Source organism: Oryctolagus cuniculus, chromosome 5, assembly GCF_964237555.1.
Source record: "Oryctolagus cuniculus chromosome 5, mOryCun1.1, whole genome shotgun sequence".
In the NCBI taxonomy this organism is placed as follows: Eukaryota; Metazoa; Chordata; class Mammalia; order Lagomorpha; family Leporidae; genus Oryctolagus; species Oryctolagus cuniculus.
Window position 1 is genome coordinate 3,341,441 of NC_091436.1, and position 22,597 is coordinate 3,364,037.

General features: G+C 40.6%; 1 protein-coding gene across 12 annotated transcripts in view; it reads left to right on the forward strand.

Annotated features, from left to right (window-relative positions):
* PDE10A (phosphodiesterase 10A) overlaps positions 1-22,597 on the forward strand; it is a 631,241-nt gene that overhangs the window by 590,646 nt on the left and 17,998 nt on the right. For all 12 annotated transcript variants that reach the window (XM_070073294.1, XM_051855147.2, XM_002714982.5 and 9 more), the window contains one exon: positions 2,072-2,244. In XM_070073294.1, coding sequence (XP_069929395.1) covers positions 2,072-2,244 — 173 coding nt within the window. The remainder of the gene's footprint in view (positions 1-2,071; positions 2,245-22,597) is intronic.

Here is a 22,597-nt window from a genome sequence, read left to right on the forward strand (position 1 = left end):
TCAGATGAAAACATGAGCTTACAGATGAACAAGTCAGTATATTATGTAGAATTGTAGTAAGCTCCTGGCTCTGTGGTTCCCCTGAAGAATGTATAGAACTCAAACAAGGAAGTCTCTGTTTCAGAGAGGACTGTTTAAAAATTTCAGTAGCATGCTAGAGCAATTTTAAATATTTTAGCTGGTATTGTGGTAAGCGTTCTGTTACTGTGGTAAGCATTAGTGATAGGATAAAGCATTAAAATATATCCTGAAGCATAAAAATGTTACCAGCTGTGATTCCCCTCGGATGCCCTGATGATAGCCGATGTGCACATGAGCACACCTCAAACGTGTTCCTATTTGAAAAATGTTTATGAAGTGGAAGATACAGGTCAGAAAGCATTAGATGTTGAGAAAGGCCAATTGCCTCACTTCAGCTCTGATCAAACCAAAGGAAAGCAGAATCCACAGCGTGAATCCGAGCAAGGATTTTTCTTTTTTGCATCTAAAGATGGAGGAGAGTTGAGAGTGAAGTGCCTTGAGAAGTAATCAGGCTGAGCCGCCTACCAGGCTTGAACCCAGCCCCTCGCCTCCCACGGTCATAAGCCAGCCTGGTCAAAGCATTTCACGCATGTTCCAGATGTGGGACATTCGCGTGGTGTGGTGGTTCTTTGTGTCGAGCTGAAGTCAGTACTCACCACGTCTACCCCTTTGGCCCCATCCATGACTTCAGATGAGGCTGCAGTATTTAAAATGGCAAAAAGTGGCCACTTTATATAACAGCTACAGTTTATTTGTAGTCATTGAAACATCGTTAGAATTTCTGCATATACTTCACTCTGGATATATATCAAAGGTTCGTACAGATTTTAATGACGTGTTTGAAAGTACTTTTGTGTAAAGCCTTACTGTTATTGTTGTCAGGAAAACAACAAACTCAAACAGTCCATTTGTTGCATTTATCATTAATTTCAGCATTTTTAAGGCCCTAATAAATGATAAAGATTCCAATGATTGAAAAACCAGTGGTACATGTACAGCTTTATTTCAGAGTAGGAAGTAGACAGTGTTCTGGTGAGGTGTCTGATCTTATAAAAATTCACTTTAGAGGAAATTTGAAGTCTTAATTGCATTTTATCGATCAACAAATGTAGATCGAGAAAAAGTAAAATTGATTAAAAATCAGTTTGATAGCAAGACTATTTACTAGTCATGAAATCATTGAAAAATAATTGATGAGTTCACAAATTAAGTATTTCTTAATTGCCCCAATGTGAAGTTTGCATAAAAACTTTTTAAAAATACCAATCATGAGGAAACCCCTTAACATTCTGTAAGGGAGAAATTATTATAAAAGATTTTAAAACTGTTCACAGGGAGAGGAATAATTTTGACGTACTAGAATCAAAGTGGCCAGTATTTTGGTCTTGTTTAGAGTATAAGCGGCCATTTCCCATCTGCTCTAAGGAAAAAAGAGACGGCGAGCACTTTGCCCCTTCAGTGACTCATGTTTTATGTAAATATGTTCCTGCCTCTAGAGAGAGTTTCTCAGGTGCCTTCATAAGCATCATGTGATTATTGGTACAACCTGAAGCAGATGAGGGTGAGGAAACCTTTTTAAGGCCTCTAAAGTACAATGTAAAAGTTCCTGAACTTTAATTTTAATTGCTTGAAGACATATTCCAGTCCTTTAACTACTAGAAATTTATGAAAGCTAGATATATTTAGATCACTGGGATTTTCTGGTAGCAAATGAGGTTGCCGTGTGTACCAGAGTTCATTTAAGGGGGGTTTAATTGTCATGGCTCAGCTGTCATAGCCATGCCTGCACTCTGTCCTCAGAGTGTACTTTGAATTAGACTTTGCTTGTAAATAAATCTCGTTTCTTTGCTGACCTTTAAAAAAGAGAGAGAAACCAAAATGCCATTTTATTTACAGTTGTCTCGAACTATCCTCATGTTCCTCCAAAATCTGTCATTAGTACTTCAAATAACATTGACTGACAGTATTGTCTCAAGTAACTGAAGTAGTCCTAGGATCAGAACTTGTGCTTGTTATTGGTGGTTTTTTTTTTTTTGTATTTTTTTCCTAGTTGGAAGGGCACAACATCTTCTCCACCCTGAGCTCCAGTGAGTATGAACAGGTGCTTGAGATCATCCGCAAAGCCATCATTGCCACAGACCTTGCTTTGTACTTTGGAAACAGGAAGCAGCTGGAAGAGATGTACCAGACTGGATCGCTAAACCTTAATAACCAATCACATAGGTAAAAATAATTTTTAAAGTTTAGAAGCCCAGAAAGTGTTGTCTATAATTCATTGATTTTTTTAAATGTACTTTGGCATGAATTTATGTTTGGAAACAAAAATGCAAACTTTATTTATTTAGGCTTTATGTGTATTTTGTTTATATTTATTTTGGACATTTTATTTCTTACAGTTGCTGACAGTGTTTTGTGAGGATAATTTAAATGCAATTGGTATTTAAATTAGTCACACTGGAATAGGACTTACAAAGGGAAAGCCTGGCAAATGGTGACCGAGGCGTTCCTCTTCGAGTTTACCTCAGTCCAGGTGTGGTCACTGGCCTCAGAGATGCAAAAGCACATGGAAATGGATCAGTTTTCCAGAATCCAAATCCTGGTAACCAGGCTAATGTGACCGATGTGTAGAAATGGAATTCCAGTCACAAGGATCAGAAAATTGGCATTCTGTGTGGTCAGGGTTATTTTGGGAGCCAGGGAGCAGTGAAAAATGTGTTTCATGAACATGGATTCAGAACACAGAGAATGAGAGTCGCTAAATGATCGAGCCTGACTTGGGAGGTGGATTCAGAACCCTGTCAGGTATGTTCCTTGTGAGTGCGTCCACTCGCTTGTGTTAGCTCAAGGCCAGTGGCTAGCCTGCCTTCTCTCCTTGCAGTGTCCGTGTAGTGGCCAGCAGCTTCTGTTTCGGTTCCTGTGCCCTGTCCACACCACCTCCTTCTTGTGTGATGCTGTCTTTACTCCAGATCTGTGAGCACCCATTACTGGCGCATGCCACCCTTGCTGAACTTGAATGCTGCTCCTGTTCAGCTGCTTTGGGTGCTCCTCTGTGATCCATGAGTCCTGATCTCAGCGCTTGTTTCCAGGGGTCCCTCTCTTTTAAAGTTCCGAGACACAGTTCTCCCAGGTGCCCCCAAAGCAGTTAAGCCAACACCTGGATAGCTCCATCTCATCCAGGAATGCCTGGATTGGCTGTGCTCCAGATTCCAGCACCCTGGGATGTGGCAGGTAACGGCTTCGGAAGTTGGGCTCCTGCCACCCACAGAGGAGACCTGGATCGAGTTTCTGTTACTAAGCTTTTTTTCAGTCAGAGAAAATTAAATATCAAGTACAATTATATTATTTTGATTCTTAATGTACATGTATTGTGTTAGTAATATATTGTGTATACTTATATATCATTACATAATTTTTGAAACTTAATAATTTTAATGATATTTTCAGCAATTTCAAGAGTGTGGATGATTATACAAGAATGAGCAGTATTCTGCTCTTCTGTGCTACAGCACCAGCTGCCTGTCTGTGTACTCTCCCTGCCGTCTGTTTCCTGTGTTCTCCCACGGGTGTGCGTGTGCGTGTGCGTGTGCGTGTGCGTGTGCGTGTGTGTGTGTGTGTGTGTGTGTGACAGTATATGGAATAGATACATACACACATTCTTTTTTAATTCTCCTTTTTTTGAAACCAAATGTGGTTATACCAAATCTATTAAGAAGTATATAATTATATAATATAATGTGGAGTACTATAAAAAGGTTTACTTAATTAGCGTTTCCTGTATTGATGACCAGTGTTTCCAGAATTTTGCATGAAAAATAATGCTGCAATGCATTCTTGCTTACATAGCCACAGTTTTACCTATGGATTCTTTAAAAAATGTATAACATTTACTGCTATAAATTTATACACATTATAGACCTTCTGAAAAGACTGTAACATAATGTGAAAAATCTTTTTCATTAAATATGCCAGTCTGTGCTCACTGTTTGGAAGATCATTCCATGTTTAATTACCTTTATAACTTACTTGTATGTATTTGTTTATAACTTTTGCTTATTTTTGTTGAACTCTTTACTTTTAAAAAATCAGTTTGTGTTCACATTTTGGGAAGGATATTAAAATGTTCTGTTATATTACTAATTTCCTTTAGGGTATTTTAAAAATTTTTATTAATTTTCTTTAGAAAACAAATAATTTTAGTGTCCTCAGGTCAAACCTATTATAATTTGTTTTTATCAGATCTCATGGTGATATAAGTAGCATTTCAATTTTTCCTTGTGTATGTTTATAGTTTTATTTTTATATCTTCATTCTTTTAGAGTTAAGTCTATCAGTATGCCTTTTTTATGTAAACTTGGATGATTTTTGAACCTCTTCAGCCATTTATTGCTCATTACCGAATCCTCAAATGTACTCATTTTTTGATTCCTGAACTGTGTTAACTTGTCATACATGCCTGGTAAGATAGTCCTTACCTTTCATTTACTTTTGAAATCTTTCATGGAAATCATCACTTAATAATGTTTTCTAAATTTTCTAAAATGATTTTCAAATGGAGATTTGCACTCATACCCACTACCTAGTTTCAGGGATTAAGATTTTGCTATGGTTTTCTGTCTCTTTCTTCTGTTCTGTACTAGTTTGAAGTAAACTATATGCGTCATGACCTTGCACCCCCTTCATCATGAATATTTTAAAAGAATCAATATTGTACTTCAGGTTTTTTATTTCAATCAACAAGAATCAATTTGACTTTTTAAATTATTACTAGTATTTTTGAGACACAGTGAGAGAGCTTCCATCTGCTGTCCACTGTCTCAGCAGAAGCCAGGAGCCAGGAATTCAGTTCGGGTCCCCCATGTGGCTGGCAAGAACCCAAGGGGACCTGAGTTGTCCCCTGCTGCCCTCCAGGGTGCACAGCAGCGAGGTGGAATTGGGAATGGAAGGAGAACTGACACCCAGCACTCTATAGGAAATGTGGGCTTCTTGGACTGGGTCTTGTCTACTAGGGCAAATACCTACCACCACACTGACATTTTAATTGTATTTACTTATTCATTTGAAAATGAAAGAATAGCATCTTCTTGTATAAAACATGGTATGATTTGTCGTGAATGAAATTTGTAGTTTATTTTAATCCATCCAACAGCATTTTTCATAAAAATATCACTTCTTTATAAATTTCTATCCCTTACAAATGTATTTTCCCATTTCTAACTAGAAATCCAGTTTCCAGTAAAGATAAAGCTAGAGATTTTTCATATATTGTCATTTTTGCCATGTGTGTTTTGAAACTTTGTTATTGGATGCTTATACATTTACATCTGCTATCTCTTCTCAAGGCTTTACTTTCTCATCAAAATGAAATTTAATATTTTTTTCTGTTAATAGTTCTAAGTTTGCTGTGTCAATTTATGTTCAGAGAAATCATGTTTATCATTGCCTAGTGGCTTTATTTTCTCTTTGACCTTTTGTTCTGTATTTTTGCATTCTCCCTTTCTTTTTTTAAACTTTTATTTAGTAAATATAAATTTCCAAAGTACAGTTTATGGATTACAATGGCTTTTCCCCCCATAACTTCCCTCCCACCCGCAACCCTCCCATCTCCCGCTCCCTCTCCCCTTCCATTCACATCAAGATTCATTTTCAATTATCTTTATATACAGAAGATCAATTTAGTATATATTAAGTAAAGATTTCATCAGTTTGCACCCACACAGAAACACAAAGTGTAAAATACTGTTTCAGTACTAGTTATAGCATTAATTCACATTGAACTACACATTAAGGACAGAGATCCTACATGAGGAGTAAGTACACAGTGACTCCTGTTGTTGACTTAATAATTTGACACTCTTGTTTGAGGCATCACCAATCTCCTAGGCTGTAGTCATGAGTTGCCAAGGCCATGGAAGCCCCCTGAGCTCGCCGACTTTGATCTTATTTCGACAAGGCCATAGTCAATGTGGAAGTTCTCTTCTCCCTTCAGAGAAAGGTACCTCCTTCTTTGATGGCCCATTCTTTCTGCTGGGATCTCGCTCCCAGAGATTGTTCATTTAGGTGGTTGGTTTTTTTTGTTTCTTTGTTTTGCCAGAGTGTCTTGGCTTTCCATACCTAAAATACTGTCATGGGCTCTTCAGCCAGATCCGAATGCCTTAAGGGCTGATTCTGAAGCCAGAGTGCTATTTAAGACATCTGCCATTCTATGAGTCTGCTGTGTATCACACTTCCCATGTTGAATCGTTCTCTCCCTTTTTTTTCTGTTAGTTAGTATTAGCAGACACTAGTCTTGTTTGTGTGATCCCTTTGACTCTTAGACCTATCAGTGTAATCAATTGTGAACTGAAATTGATCACTTGGACTAGTGAGATGGCATTGGTACATGCCACCTTGATGGAATTGAATTGGAATCCCCTGGCACATTTCTAACTCCACCACTTGGGGCAAGACCGATTGAGCATGTCCCAAATTGTACATCTCCTCCCTCTCTTATTCCCACTCTTATATTTAACAGATATCACTTTTCAGTTAATTTAAACACCTAAGAATATATGTGTGTTAATTACAGAGTTCAACCAATAGTATTAAGTAGAACAAAAAAAATACTAAAAGGGATAAAGTATTAAATTGTACATCAACAGTGATGACAAGGGCTGATAAAGTCACTGTTTCTCATAGTGTCCATTTAACTTCAACATGTTTCCTTTTTGGTGCTCAGTTAGTTGTCACCAATCAGGGAGAACATATGATATTTGTCCCTTTGGGACTGGCCTAATTCACTCAGCATGATGTGTTCCAGATTCCTCCATTTTGTTGCAAATGACCACATTTCATTGTTTTTGACTGCTGTATAGTATTCTGTAGAGTACATGTTCCATAATTTCTTTATCCGGTCTACTGTTAATGGACATTTGGGTTGATTCCAGGTCTTAGCTATTGTGAATTGAGCTACAATAAACACTGAGGTGCAGACAGTTCTTTTATTGGCCAATTTAATTTCCTTTGGGTAAATTCCAAGAGGTGGGATGGCTGGGTTGAATGGTAGGGCTATATTCAGGTTTCTGAGGAATCTCTAAACCAACTTCCATAGTGGCTTAACCAGTTTGCATTCCCACCAGCAGTGGGTTAGTGTCCCTTTTCCCCACATCCTCGCCAGCATCTGTTGTTAGTTGATTTCCGTATGTGAGCCATTTTCATCAGGGTGAGGTGAAACCTCATTGTGGTTTTGATTTGCATTTCCCTGATTGCTAGTGATCTTGAACATTTTTTCATGTGTCTGTTGGCCATTTGGATTTCCTCTTTTGAAAAATGTCTATTGAGGTCCTTGGCCCATCTCTTAAGTGGGTTGTTTTTTTTTTGATGTTGTGGAGTTTCTTGATCTCTTTGTAGATTCTGGTTGTTAATCCTTTATCTGTTGCATAGTCTGCAAATATTTTTTCCCAATCTGTTGGTTGCCTCTTCACTTTCCTGACTGTTTCTTTCTCCCTTTCTTTTAATTCAATGTATACTTTCAGTGTTCTGTTCTACATCCTCTTCTGTCTTTTATTTTTTTTCCCTCTTTATATTTTCAGGTGGTTTCTCCTTGGTTAGATTATACTTTTTTACCAGCACACTTTGTAGTAAGGTTAATTTCTACGCTATGTAAAAATCATAAACATGAAAAAATCATTAAAAATTCTTTTTTAAAAGATTTTATTGATTTTATTTGACAGTGAGAGGGAGAGACAGAGAGAAAGGTCTTCCTTCCATTGGTTCACTCCCCAAATGGCCGCAATGGCTAGTGCTGTGCTGATCCGAAGCCAGGAGTCAGGAGCATCTTCCTGGTCTCCCACATGGGTGCAGGGGCCCAAGCACTTGGGCCATCTTCTACTGCTTTCCTAGACCATATCAGAGAGCTGGACTGGAAGTAGAGCAGTGAGGACTAGAACGTGTGCCTACATGGGATCCTGCACCAAGGGCAGAGGATTAACCTACTGTGCTACGGCGCCAGCCCCCGGAATTCCTTTTATAACCCCTTTTCCTTTTCATCTATTGTTATATATTAAACTACTACATACAAGGGTAGTTTGAAAAGTTAATGTAAATTGAGTTAAATGGTATGTTTATTTTGGCAGGAAACATTTTTGAAATTCCTGCTTAGATTTTCATAACATGCCTTTTTCTTAATTTTTGAAGACCCCTTATATGCATTGATTTCCAATGCACCAAAGTAAACGTACTTTTTAATCGTATTTGCCATGAACTTTTGAAGTACCCACTTGCTGATGTTTTAAGGTAGTTGATTAATGAAGATGTGTGCAAACTGGTGTTCAGTGTTTTCCTGCAAACATCCCATGTTCCATGTTTCTCATCCATTCAGGCAGATCCACCTTTCCATCTCGTGCGCTTTCACCTCAGCCCAAACAACTTCAGCTAACATTTCTTAAAGTGTGTTGGTGACAGGTTCTCGTCATCTTCTTTTTTAAAAACATGTAAGTGCTGTTAGTTGGCCTTACTTTGGAAAGCTCCATCTGCTGAGTGTGGAGCTGCAAGCCGGCAGGGTTCCTGAGTGCTGCTTCACTGTGTTCTGGCCTCTGCCTCTGTGTCCCGGAGGAGACCGCAGCAGGCATCGTCCCCAGGCCCTCCTGCACCGCCCCTGTCAGTTTCCTCCACTGTCTCACCAGTTTATCTTCCTTGGAGGCCTCTGAGGTCCCTGCAGGTGTGGGCTGCTAATCCCAGGAAAGTTTAGGAAAGTTTTAACCATTATTTGTTTCAAAGTTTTTTTCTGTTACTTTATGTGCCTTTTCTTCCTGGATTGTAATTAATACGTATTAGACCACTGAATGACTCGTGGCAGTTTACTGGGGATCTGTGTCATTTGTTCAGCCTTTTGTCTCTCTGTGCCTCACTTTGGATTATTGCTGTGTGATCTAATTTCCCCGGTCATAATACCCTATGCAGTCTTGTTTTCAATCCCATGCCTTAATACTGTCTTCAGTTGTGAGCTTCCTACTAGGCTGCGTGTGTGGAGGAGGTCTTTTTTTTTTCTTTTCAACGGTTATTTAATAAATATAAATTTCCAAAGTACAACTTTTGAATTATAGCACATTTTCCTCCTATAACCTCCCTCCCACCTACAACCATCCATCTCCCACTCCCTCTCCCATCCCATTCTTCATCATGATTCATTTTCAATTATCTTTATATATAGAAGATCAACTTAGTATATACTAAGTAAAGATTTCAACAGACTGCACCCACAGAAACACACAAAGTATACAGTACTGTTTGAGTAGTAGTTTTACCGTTAATTCACATAGTACAACACATTAAGGGCAGAGGTCCTACATGGGGAGCAGGTGCACAGTGACTCCTGTTGTTGATTTAACAATTTACACTCTTATTTATGACGTCAGTAATCACCCAAGGAACTTGTCATGAGCTGCCAAGGCTATGGAGGCCTCTTGAGTTCACCAACTCCGATCTTATTTAGACAAGGCCATAGTCAAAGTGGAAGTTCTCTCCTCCCTTCAGAGAAAGGTACCTCCTTCTTTTCCGCTGGGATCTCACTCACGGGATTTTTCATTTAGGTCATTTGTGTGTGTGTGTGTGTGTGTTGTTTGTTTGTTTGTTTTTGCCAGAGTGTCTTGGCTTTCCATGCCTGTAAATTCTTTTTAGCCATATCCGAATGCCTTAAGGGCTTTTGCCATTCTATGAGTCTGCTGTGTATCCTGCTTCCCATGTAGGATCATTCTCTCCTTTTTAATTCTATCAATTATTTGCAGGCACTGGTCTTATTTATGTAATCCCTTTGACACTTAATCCTATCTTTTTGATCAATTATGAACTTAAACTGATCACTTTAGCAAGTAGGATGGCATTGGTACATGCCACCTTGATGAGACTGAATTGGAATCCCCTGGTACATTTCTAGCTCTACCATGAGGGGTAAGTCCGAGTGAGTATGTGCCGAACTGTACATCTCCTCACTCTCTTATTCCCACTCTTATATTTAACAGGGATCACTTTTCAGTTTCATTTAAATGACTACGAATAATTGTGTGTTAATTAAAGAGTTCAACCAATGGTATTAAGTAGGACAAAAAAAAAAAAAAGAGCACTAAAAAGAATAAAATAGTAAGTTGTTCCTTGACAGACAACTTATATTTGATCAAGGATCCAAAACCAATCCCTGGAGCAAGGACAGTCTATTCAACAAATGGTGCTGGGAAAACTGGATCTCCACATACAGAAGCACGAAGCAAGACCCCTACCTTACACCCTACACAAAAATCCACTCAACATGGATTAAAGATCTAAATCTATGACCTGACACCATCAAATTATTAGAGAACATTGAAGAAACCCTGCATGATATAGGCACAGGCAAAGACTTCTTGGAAAAGACCCCGAAGGCACGGGCAGTCAAAGCCAAATTGGGATTCTGCTGTGCATCCTGCTTCCCATGTTGGATCATTCGAGTTCAACGGCAGATGTCCTAAACAGCACTCTGGCCTTGGAATCAGCCCTTAAGGCATTCGGATCTGGCTGAAGAGCCCATGAGAATATTTTAGGCATGGAAAGCCAAGACACTCTGGCAAAAACAAACAAAGAAACAAAAAAAACCAACCACCTAAATGAACAATCTCTGGGAGCGAGATCCCAGCAGAAAGAATGGGCCATCAAAGGAGGAGGTTCCTTTCTCTGAAGGGAGGAGAGAACTTCCACTTTGACTATGACCCTGTCTGAATAAGATCGAAGTCGGCGAACTCAAAAGGCTTCCATAGCCTTGGCAACTCATGACAAGAGCCTAGGGAGATTACTGACCCGATAAACAAGAGTGTCAAATTGTTAAGTCAACAACAGGAGTCACTGTGTACTTACTCCTCATGTGGGGTCTGTCCTTAATGTGTAGTTCAATGTGAATTAATGCTATAACTAGTACTGAAACAGTATTTTACACTTTGTGTTTCTGTGTGGGTGCAAACTGATGAAATCTTTACTTAATATATACTAAATTGATCTTCTGTATATAAAGATAATTGAAAATGAATCTTGATGTGAATGGAAGGGGAGAGGGAGTGGGAGATGGGAGGGTTGCGGGTGGGAGGGAAGTTATGGGGGAGTAAAAGCCATTGTAATCTATAAACTGTGCTTTGGAAATTTATATTTACTAAATAAAAGTTAAAAAATATAATTGGGATTACATCAAATTGAGAAGTTTCTGTACTGCAAAAGGAACAGTCAGGAAAGTGAAGAGGCAACCAACAGATTGGGAAAAAATATTTGCAGACTATGCAACAGATAAAGGATTAACAACCAGAATCTACAAAGAGATCAGAAACTCCACAACAACAAAACAAACAACCCACTTAAGAGATGGGCCAAGGACCTCAATAGACATTTTTCAAAAGAGGAAATCCAAATGGCCAACAGACACATGAAAAAATGTTCAAGATCACTAGCAATCAGGGAAATGCAAATCAAAACCACAATGAGGTTTCACCTCACGCTGGTTAGAATGGCTCACATTCAGAAATCTACCAACAACAGATGCTGGTGAGGATGTGGGGAAAAGGGACACTAACCCACTGTTGGTGGGAATGCAAACTGGTTAAGCCACTATGGAAGTTGGTTTAGAGATTCCTCAGAAACCTGAATATAGCCCTACCATTCAACCCAGCCATCCCACCTCTTGGAATTTACCCAAAGGAAATTAAATTGGCCAATAAAAGAACTGTCTGCACCTCAGTGTTTATTGTAGCTCAATTCACAATAGCTAAGACCTGGAATCAACCCAAATGTCCATTAACAGTAGACCGGATAAAGAAATTATGGAACATGTACTCTACAGAATACTATACAGCAGTCAAAAACAATGAAATCTGGTCATTTGCAAAAAATGGAGGAATCTGGAACACATCATGCTGAGTGAAATAAGCCAGTCCCAAAGGGACAAATATCATATGTTCTCCCTGATTGGTGACAACTAACTGAACACTTAAAAGGAAACCTGTTGAAGTTAAATGGACACTGTAAGAAACAATGACTTAAGGGTGGTCTTTTTAAGATTTTTTAATTTATTTATTTGAAAGTCAAAGTTAGAGAGGGAGAGTTCAGAGAGAGCATCTTCCATCTGCTGGTTCACTCCCCAAATAACTGCAACTTGCAGGACAGGGCCAGGCAGGAGCCAGGAGCCTCTTCCAGGTCTTCCATGTCGGTGGCAGGACCCAAGCACTCGGGCCATCACCACTGTTGGATCTCCCCGGGAGCTGGATCTGAAGTGGAGCTGTCAGGACTGGAACTGGTGCTGTTGCAGACAACTGGGGAGTGAACCAGTGGATAGAAGATCTTTTTCTCTCTCTCTTTCTCTCTGCCTGTCCTCTTTCTGTGTAATCCTGACTTTCAAGTAAGTAAATAAATATTTTTTTAAAAAAGTGTATGGAATCTTTGAAAAACAGAGCATTGTAATGGTATTTTTAATCTGTTTGCATTCCTATGTGTTTCATAACTAGCATGGCTAGAACCTCTAATGCAATGTACCGATTATAAGTACTAGGAGCAGATCTCGATCTTTTCTTGTTCATCATCACCATTAAGTATGATATTAGTGGGTTTATTTTTTGTAAATGGACTTAGCAGGATGAGAAAGTTTCCTTCTGTTCTAAGTTGTTGAGTGTTTTTTCCCCTTCAGTAATGGTGTTACTTTTTTATCCAGTGTTTTTGCTATGTCTGTTGAATTATCAAGTAGTTTTTGTTATTTGTTTTATTAATATGATGCATTACACTAATTGATTTTCAAGTGTGAAACCAACTGTGCATTCTTATGATAAATACTGCTTTACAATGGCATATAATTGTTGTTGCATATAGCTCACACTTGTCTTGATAGTGCTTTTTTGAGTTTCATTTCCATATTCATAAGTCACATTGGTCTGTAGTTTTCCTTCTTGTGATTTTGGTCCGGTCTTAGTCACAGGGCAATGCTGGCCCCGTGCAATGTAGTGGGAAGGTTTCTCCTCCATTTTTTTTTGAAGACTTTATAAAGGATTACATTAATTCATCTTTGAACGTTTGATAGAATTAATCAGTAAAGTCTTCAGGCCCTTCTCACACACAGGCTAATTTGTAGCTTCCTGTCTAACACTTCTACTTTCTTATGGTTGATACTTGCTTGATATCCTTTTCTATCTTTTAACTTTCAAGCAGTTTGTGTCTTTGAATCTAAATTATCTCCTTATAGAAGACAGCATACAGTAGGGTCTGTGTTTTAATCCAGTCTGACACACTCTGCCCTTTGGTTGGGTCCTATATCCCTGTTTCTTTGTATAACAAATTAGAAACTAAATATTTTAGACAATACAAGTTGTCTTCAAAAAGTCCATAGGAAATTCATATTTGTAGAAACTTATTCATGGGTTTCAAATTATTTTTGCATGAATAAATTTACCTTTTAATTCTCTTGCTTGTGAACTTTCTGAAATACTCTGGTATATTATAACAATTCTGGGTTGGTTACTCCCCTCTATGACTAGTTATTGTCTTTTGTTTATGTGTTTGGTGACTGGCTGGATTGTTGGTCCTCAGGGGGCGGTGCTTGGCTGTGCCCACAGCTCCCTGGGATGAAGGGTTCCGGAAGGTCTCTTCTGGACTGCAGTAGTTTCAGTAGCTCTTGGCCAGCTGTTTTATGTTTACAGTAGTGCCCAGGGGCAGCAGTTGCCTTCCTGGGGTGTATTCAGTTTGGCTGCTTTCAGAGGATGGTTCCTGAGGGCAGTGATGCGATTTGCTCTGACCACAAGATGGCTCTTCCCACCTGTCTGTTTCTCTTCACCAGACTTTGCCACCTGCAGTTTAGACTACATCTCTAGTGAATCTATTTATGGTTTCCTCATTGCCTTCTCACTGCTCATCCACTGTTTATGAGAGTACCCACAGACAGCTAACATTGGATGTTAACTGATAAATGACTCTAAATATATATATAAATACAAAAATATTAAAGATTTTGTTTATTTGAGAGGTAAAGTTACAGACAGAGGGAGAGACTAGAGAAAGGTCTTCTATCCGCTGGCTCAGTTCCAAAATAGCTGCAACAGCTAGAGCTGGTCCAGTCCAAAGCCAGGAGCCAGGAGCTTCTTCTGAGTCTTCCATGCAGGTGCAGGGGCCCAAGGACCTTGACCATCTTCTGTTGCTTTCCCAGGCCATAGCAGAGAGCTGGATGGAAAAAGAAGCAGCCAGGACACGAACCAGCCCCCATATGGGATGCCCACTCAGCAGGTGCAGGCTTAGGCCACAGTGCCACAGCACTGGTCCCAGTGACTATAATATTTGAAAGAAGGGAAACAAATGGGCTGACTTGTACCTGATTTCTTGAAATGGGGTAAGGAAGGGGAGCCAAAGCAGAGCATAATAGAAGTGCTGAGTAGAACACTGGGCATGAAGGAATTACACAGAGGGGTCAGGATTATTTAACAGGTCCTCATGGGTCAGTGCCAGGAGCTGGGTTACTCACACCCAGAATAAGACTGTGTGAGCCCAAGCACCTGGGCCAACAATCCTGACTACAAGGGTTGAGAGTGGCACAGAGGTAGTCAGGATTGCATGGTGTTTTGGAGCAGACTTCCGTCTCGTCAAGAGTGAGGAGACCTTGTGAACACCACACTCAGGGCACTTGCAATGATACAAGATAGGCAGGCAGCTGGTTTAGGGTCTGCTGAGCTGGAGGGACCGGCAAGCCACTACCACCAACCCCATGTGTAATTCTGTCCCTCTCCTTTCATAACACCCCCTTTCCTGGGATTGATCTGCTTCCTCCAGGACTTACTGGGAAATGCTGTGAAAACACATACATTACACTCTACATGGAATTTTATGGAGGGATCATAAAACTCCCAGGTGGCTTCACGTCTGTAGGGACAACCCCCGCCCCCTGATACAAGGAGGTGCTGGGAGGTGCTCTCTCTCCTGCCACAGTCCACAACTGGAGGAGGTGCTGGGGTGCTCCCTCTCTTTCTGCTTCCCAGCCCTATCTCCTCTGGGATTCTCTATGACTTCATGACAGGTGTCTTTCTGTGTGGGACAACCCATGTCCACATGCGTATGTATGTGTCTTCACTTTCTCACACTATGAATAAATTTACCTGATACATGTCAGCACCTAGAATTCTTATCTTTGTGCGTGACAAGAGCCTGGAATGCAAATCTATGCATCCCACTCCCCACTGCAAGACCTTGGCGTTGTGTGGGCCACACCACAGATGGTCTTCCTGCCCTAAGCCTGAGACCCAGCCTTCCAAGGACAGCTACTGATGAAGTAATTTCCTGGCAGAATAATATTTAAAATGAAGACAACATCTCCACATTCCTGAGGAAGGACTAGTAATATCAGGGGAAGACATAACCGTATCAAATGTACGTGCATCTGATGACAGAGCTTCAGAGATACACACAAAAAATGACAGAACTAGGCAGGAAAGTACATAAATCCAAAATCACAGTTGGGTGGTTTTTTCCCTCTTTAAGTGCTTTATTTATATGAAGAATTACATGAAACTTCAGCAAAGCTAATATTCTAAATGACACTATTAACATGGCCTATTTTGTATTTATAGAACATTACTTCTAAAGAGTGTGCATTCTCTCCAGGTATATACCTTGTGTTTTTACGAGATAAACCATGTTCTGGGAGATAAAATAAATTTTAATAAACTTTAAAAGATTGAAATCATGTGGTGATATTTCTGACCATAATAAATTTAAATGAAAATTACCAATAAGCTATCTTAAAAAGCCCCAACTATTTGGAAATTAAACAGCAAATTTCTGAAAATCCCAAGGGTCAGAGAAGAAATTTTAATGGAAATCAAAGAATATCTCAAGCTGAATGATAATAAAACACAACCGTGCCAGAATTTGTAGGATCAGCTAAAATAATGACAAGGGAATTTATGTCTTTAAATGCCTACATTGATCCGTCATTTCAGATAACACTTGCAGCAGTTGGAAAAAGCAAATTAAAGCCTTTGAGGGAAACAAGCAATCGATGTGGGTGTAGAACAGTAAAACACAAAGCGGGAAAGGACTGGAGAAAGTGGAAAATGCCAATACTTGATTCTTTGAAAAGATTATCAAAATGGATAACCCTGAAGCTAGACTAAGACAGAGAAGGGAAAACAGACCTAATCACCAGTCTCAGGAGAGAAGGAGGGTATCATTACAGATTACAGGCATTAAAGCAGGAGTGCGAGATGATTACAAACACTGTCATGCAGGTGAATTTAAGACATAGATGAAACTGGTAAATTACTGGAAAAACACAACTTACTGTCCTTGTACCAAAAAGGAGCCAACTATCTGAATATTTCATTAAGGGAATTTAATCTTGAAACAAGCAACCAAGACTGGACTTCATGGCTTCACCTGGGAATTCTATTAATCAATATTAGCAAAATCTTTCCAAAAAATGGGAATGGGAATAATTTCTCTTACACCAAATCTAACAAAGACATCACAAAAGTCATCAAAGATCAGTATTCCTTGTGAATGTAACCACAACGTTTATAACAAAGGATAAAATCGTTCAGTAACATGGAGAGATTTATCCTAGCAAATGAATCTTATTGTAAGATTTCAGTGATGGCAGAATAATCTTAATTAACACAATATTTTACCCCACATGATCATCCTAATAGATCCAGAGAAAGCACTTGACACAATTAGATCTCCACTCATTGGGAGCGGTATCTCAGCAAACTAGGAATACGAGAGAAATTCTTTAATTTGGTGAAAAGCATCTTTGAAGCACCATAGCTACCATGATGATAAGTGATACAGGCACACCTTCTAAGACTAAAAACGGTGGTGCCCACTCTGACCGCTTGTGTAGTACCTGAGCTATAACTCCTAAACAGTGCATCACAGCAGGAAAAAGAAACATATGGTCTGTGGATTAGAAAGTAATAAATAAATCTGTCTTCACTTGTCAACGTCATACCATTACTAGATCCTAAGGAATCCAAAATTTGTACCAGGATTACTAAGTGAATTTAGCAAGTTCACAGGAGATGTGTTCAACATGTGTAAAAATCAGTGTTATGTTTGCATACAAACAACTATCAGTTAGAAATCAGAATTAGCAAACCAGTCATATTTGCTATCTAATAAAGACATCACCTACTTGAGAATAAACTAAAAATCATGTGCAAGTCACTCTGCTAAAAATACAAAGCGTTTTCAAGTCCTGTTCAAAACTGTGAAATACGTATCATGTTTATGCAAAAGTCATTTTTTCTTTTTTTATATTATTTATTTGACAGGTAGAGTTATAGACAGTGAAAAAGAGAGACAGAGAGAAAGGTCTTCCTTCCATTGGTTCATTCCCCCAAATGGCCACTATGGCCAGAGGTGCACTGATCTGAAGCCAGGAGCCAGGTGCTTCCTCCTGGTCTCCCATGTGGTGCGGGGGCCCAAGCACCTGGACCACAGCAGAGAGCTGGACTGGAAGAGGAGCAACCAGGACTAGATCCCGGCACCCATATGGGATGCTGGCGCCGCAGGTGAAGGATTAACCAAGTGAGCCATGGTGCTGGCCCCGCAAAAGTCAATACTGAAGTAACAGAAATACCATTTCCCCCGTGACGAGGACGGAAGCTCCCCACTTGGTCTCTTCAGATAATGCAGCTTTGACTTGACTGTTCCCAGTGGCATCGTCTGCACCTGGACAGTCCTTCTTCCAGGGGTGGCTTCAGCCTGCAGATGAGTATTTTGTACATTGAAGTGGTAGAATTGACTTGGCCGTTTACAGAATGGATAAACAGCACCTCCAGTTTGCATCAGTTTTTACATCTACTCCTTATTTTCTTGCTTGTACAGTGGGAGTTACTCTTTATCTGTGATAACTGATGAGTTTTCTCCACACTATTTTACAAGGCTACCTCTCCCAATTTATCTCTATTAGTGAAGGTGTCATTTCTAAACTGAAGTACAGTTTTAGACTGCTTTCTGAACATCTGTTTCCCTTTGCTTATAAATGTGCTGTCATTATTTGGTTACAAACTCTTGTTTTCTTTGGAGACTTAGTTCCAACTGCTGTTTCTAGTGCAGTCATTTACTGCAGCCTACTCATTTTTCTTCTTAAGTGGAACAATAGTTTTTTAATTAATGAACTTTATTTTTAGAGCAGTTTGAGATAAAACAGAAAAACTGTGCCTTAGTCCCTTTTCTATTGTTATAATGAAATATCTGAGATCAGGTGATTCATAAAGAATAGAAGCTGGTTTCACTCATGGCTCTGGAAACCAGAACGTCTAAGGCCCCGGCACCAGCATCCCCTCAGCTTCTGGTGAGGGCCTTTATGCTGGATTTTTTTTTTTTTTTTTTTGGACAGGCAGAGTGGATAGTGAGAGAGAGAGAGACAGAAAGGTCTTCCTTTTTGCCGCTGGTTCACCCTCCAATGGCCGCCATGGCTGGCGTGCTGCGGCCGGCGCACCGTGCTGATCTGAAGGCAGGAGCCAGGTGCTTCTCCTGGTCTCCCATAGGGTGCAGGGCCCAAGCACTTGGGCCATCCTCCACTGCATTCCCTGGCCACAGCAGAGAGCTGGACTGGAAGAGGAGCAACCGGGACAGAATCTGGCGCCCCAACTGGGACTAGAACCTGGTGTGCTGGCACTGGTAGGTGGAGGATTAGCCTATTGAGCCGCGGAACTGGCTTGGATCTTTTTTTTTTTTTTTTAAGATTCATTTATTATTTACTTTGAAAGCAGAGTTACACAGAGAGAGAAAGAGAGGCAGAGAGAGAGAGATTTTCCATCGCTGGTTTGTTGCTCCCCGTCTTCGTGGAGGAACGACACAGGACCCTGCGCTGTTCTTTTGTCTGCTCGGCCCTCCCCGGGTTTGCTGCTGGTTCTTCCTGGGTTGGCTACTGTCCCTTCCACCTCCGTGGAAGGGCGGTTCCCCCTGCCACATTCCCCACTTCCGCGGGGGAGCGGCACACCGCCGGCCGGCTCTCTCGGGGGCTGCTCAGATGTTCCTTCAGATAGATGTTCCCCTTAGATGTTCCTGGTGCATGTTGTCTCTCTCCTCCTTTATAGTCCTCTTCCGCCAATCCCAACTCGGCTGCCCACACGCCGAGTACGCTGCTCTCCTCCAATCAGGAGCAGGATCAGCTCCTGGAGGTCATCACTCAAGTTGGCAAGAGGCAGCTGCGTAGAAGCTGTTTTCTCCTCTCCCAGCACCATATTGTGGGAGAGCAGATGCATAGAATAAGTCTTAATTCCAGTAACTTAGTCCAGTCCGGGTTGCTCCCCACATGGTTCACTTCCCAGATGGCTGCGATGGCCAGAGCTGGGTGGATCTAAAGCCCGAAGCCAGGAGCTTCCTCCTGGTCTCCCACATGGGTGCAGGGGTCCAAGCACTTGGACCATCTTTACTGCGTTTCTGGGCCATAGCAGAGAGCTGGATTGGACGTGGAGCAGCCAGGACTTGAACCAGTGCCCATATGGGATGCCAGCACTGCAGGCAGAGGCTTTACCTGCTACACCACAGCGCTGGCCCCTCCATAAGCAGAGGGCATCGCACGCTGAGACAGAGCCAAGTCTTTCCTTTTCTTATCAAGCCATTGCTGCCGTCGTGGGTCCCACTCAGGACCTCATTGAATCCAAATTACCTCCAAAGCCCAATCTTCAAATACCATTAAGGTAACCACTTTGGGGATTAACTTGCCAGCGCATACACTTTTGGGCAACACATTCGAATCACTGTAAGGGGCAGTAAGAGTTCCCATGTGCCCTCTGCCCAACCCTTGAACAACCTCTCCTGCAGTTTTTTTATTTTTTTTTTTAACGTGAAAGCCAGAGAGAGAGAGAAACAGAGAGGGAAAGAGAGAGATCTTCTGTCTGCTGGTTCAGTCCCCAAATGCCCACAGCTGGATCTGGGCCAGGCTGAAGCCAGCAGGTAGGAACTGGTGTGGGAGGGACTCAGGTTCTTGACCATCCCAAGCCGTGTTTCTACCATGCCCAATGCATGTTACAAAAAAAAAGCTATGCATGAATTTCAAAAACTTTTTGCAAAAAAAAATGCAACTTTTTGATTATGTTTTTCCATGAATTTTTTGAAATATCTTCATATGAAGTTTGCTGTAAACATGTTTTTAGGTGGACATAAGTTTTTAACTCCTTTGGGTAAATGCCAAGGAGTGTAATTGCTGGTCATTTGGTGAGTTTACGTCCAGTTTTATAAGAAATGTACCAGACTGTCTTTCGGATTGGCTGGTTTGCACTCTCACTGGCAGGGATGAGAGTCCCTCTTGCTTATCCTTGTCACTAGCGTTTGGTCTTGCTGTTCTGGACTCCGGCCATTCCGACTCAGGCTCTCGTCATTGCCTTAATGTGCATCTCCATGATGAAATATCACATTGAAAATCTTTCATGTGCTAATTTGCCGTAAGCATATTTTCTTTGGTGAGCTATCTGTTGGGATCTTTGGCCTATTTTTAAATCGTGTTGTTTTCTTATTGTCAAGAGTAAGAGTCTTTGTATATTTGTGATAACACTCTTCCATCAGGTACGTCTTTTGCCAATAATTTCTGCTAGTCTCTGGTTTCTGTTTCCATTGTCTTGACAAAGTGTTTTCTGAAAAGAAATTTTTAATCTTAATGAAATCCAGCGTACCCTCTTTCTTAGATTGTGCCTTTGGTATTATATCTAAAATGCCAGCACCAAACCCAAGGTTGACAAACCCAAATTTCCTCCTGCGTCTGCTTCAGGAGTTTCACAGCTTTGTGTTTTACATTTGGGTCTATGATCCATTCTGAGTCATGTGTAGTCTCTGATGTATTTTTTTCTATATAGATGTGATGTTGGTTCCAACATTTCTTGAAAATAAAGCTATATTTTTCTTTTTAAAGATTGTACTAATATAAATATAACAAGTTTCATGTATTTCATTGAAATAATTCTAGGGCAACCATACTTGCCTTCTTTCTTCCTTCCCTCAAACTCACTCTCCTTCTTTTCTTTCCTGTCTTTAATTTTTGCAAGAACATTTTTTTGTATTTCACAAATACAGTTTTAATAGCATGATGATACCTCCCACCGTGCCTTCCTTCCCTCCCTCACTCCCACTCTCCCTCCTCCTCCTTTTCTTATTTTGCTTTCAGTCTTTACAATGACTTACTTTCAGTTTTCTTGGTAATCACACGTGTGTGTTGAATACCTAATTTAGTTTTATTTAATAGTTTTAATACATTGGTGTCAGATATTGTTGGAATCTTTTTAGTTAAGTTTATGATAATATTTCTTAGTTGATTTTTTCTAGAGACCCTGACATCATTTCTTTGGGTAGCTGAGGTTTGGGAGACTATATGTCCTCTCTTTATAACTGGAGTCAATAATGAGACACAAAACCACAATGACATTCATTCAAAGAAATAAATGAGACTTTAGCTAAGAATTTAAGTTACACAATATATCAAAAAATGCATCTGTTCTTCGAGATTCATTGTATCTCTGAACCATAAGTAAATGGTGACATTAAGGTAGCCACTTGTAATAGCATTTTTAGTTAGATGTGCACATCAGATATCTTTTTTTTTTTTTTTCATCTTAAATCAGGGTGGCAGTATGGCCCAAGAGTTCAGCTGCCAGTTGGGATTTCCACATCCAGTATTGGTGTCCCTGGTTGCAGTTTCAGCCCTGTCTGGTGATTCCAGCCGCTTACCAGTGTGCACCTGGGAGCAGCAGGTGGAGATCAAGTAGTTGGGTCCTGCCCATTCATGTGGGGAGTGGGATTGAGTGCCCAGCCTAGCCCAGCCTTGGCGGTTTGCAAGCATTTGGGAAATGGACCAGTGGATATGAGTGCTCGCTCACTCTCTCTCTCTCTCTCTGATTTTTAAAATGTTTAAATGGATATGTTTTCTTCACTTATTTATTTTGGAAAAACTTAATATTTAAGGTTACTGTTTGGCAGAATCTTGGAGGGACCACACTGTCCAGTTTGCTGATCAGTCTCAGCTGCCGCCTGTGGCTCTGATGTAATTCCAAGCAGCTTCCTATTGATTCTCAAAGCTGTGTGGTCCTGGACATGAGCTTACGTGGTACAGAACCCTCACTGTGTGGAAGCAGAGGGTGGGATTTCAGGGGACACAGAGAATCATGCTGTGGACGCTCAGCCAGTGGTGGCATCCAGAGTTGTGGAAAATCGCGAAGTGATTTCCAAGAAGTGGATATTCGTAATTATTTGTCAAGAAAAAAAATCCAAAATGACAGTTTATGAAAGGTGTGGCTTTCTAATGTGATTGAACACTCGTGTCCTTGATTGTTCTTGTGTTGTGTCCTCCTGCGGTTGTTGTGTGCCATCGTGGTGCTAAGTGCATTCCTAGTGCTGCCCAGCCATCACCGGCAGCCCCCTCACGACCTGCTCTCCTGTGTGAACCGGCATCTGCCACCCAGCATTCACTCCCCTCGCCATGGTTTGACACTAACTACTTTAAGCAGAACCACAGTCTTTGTCTTTTGCAGCTGGTTTATTTCACTCAGTGTAATGTTCTGTACATTCGCCCATGTATGGGAATCCATTTTACGTTTACATCACAGTTTTCCTAGTG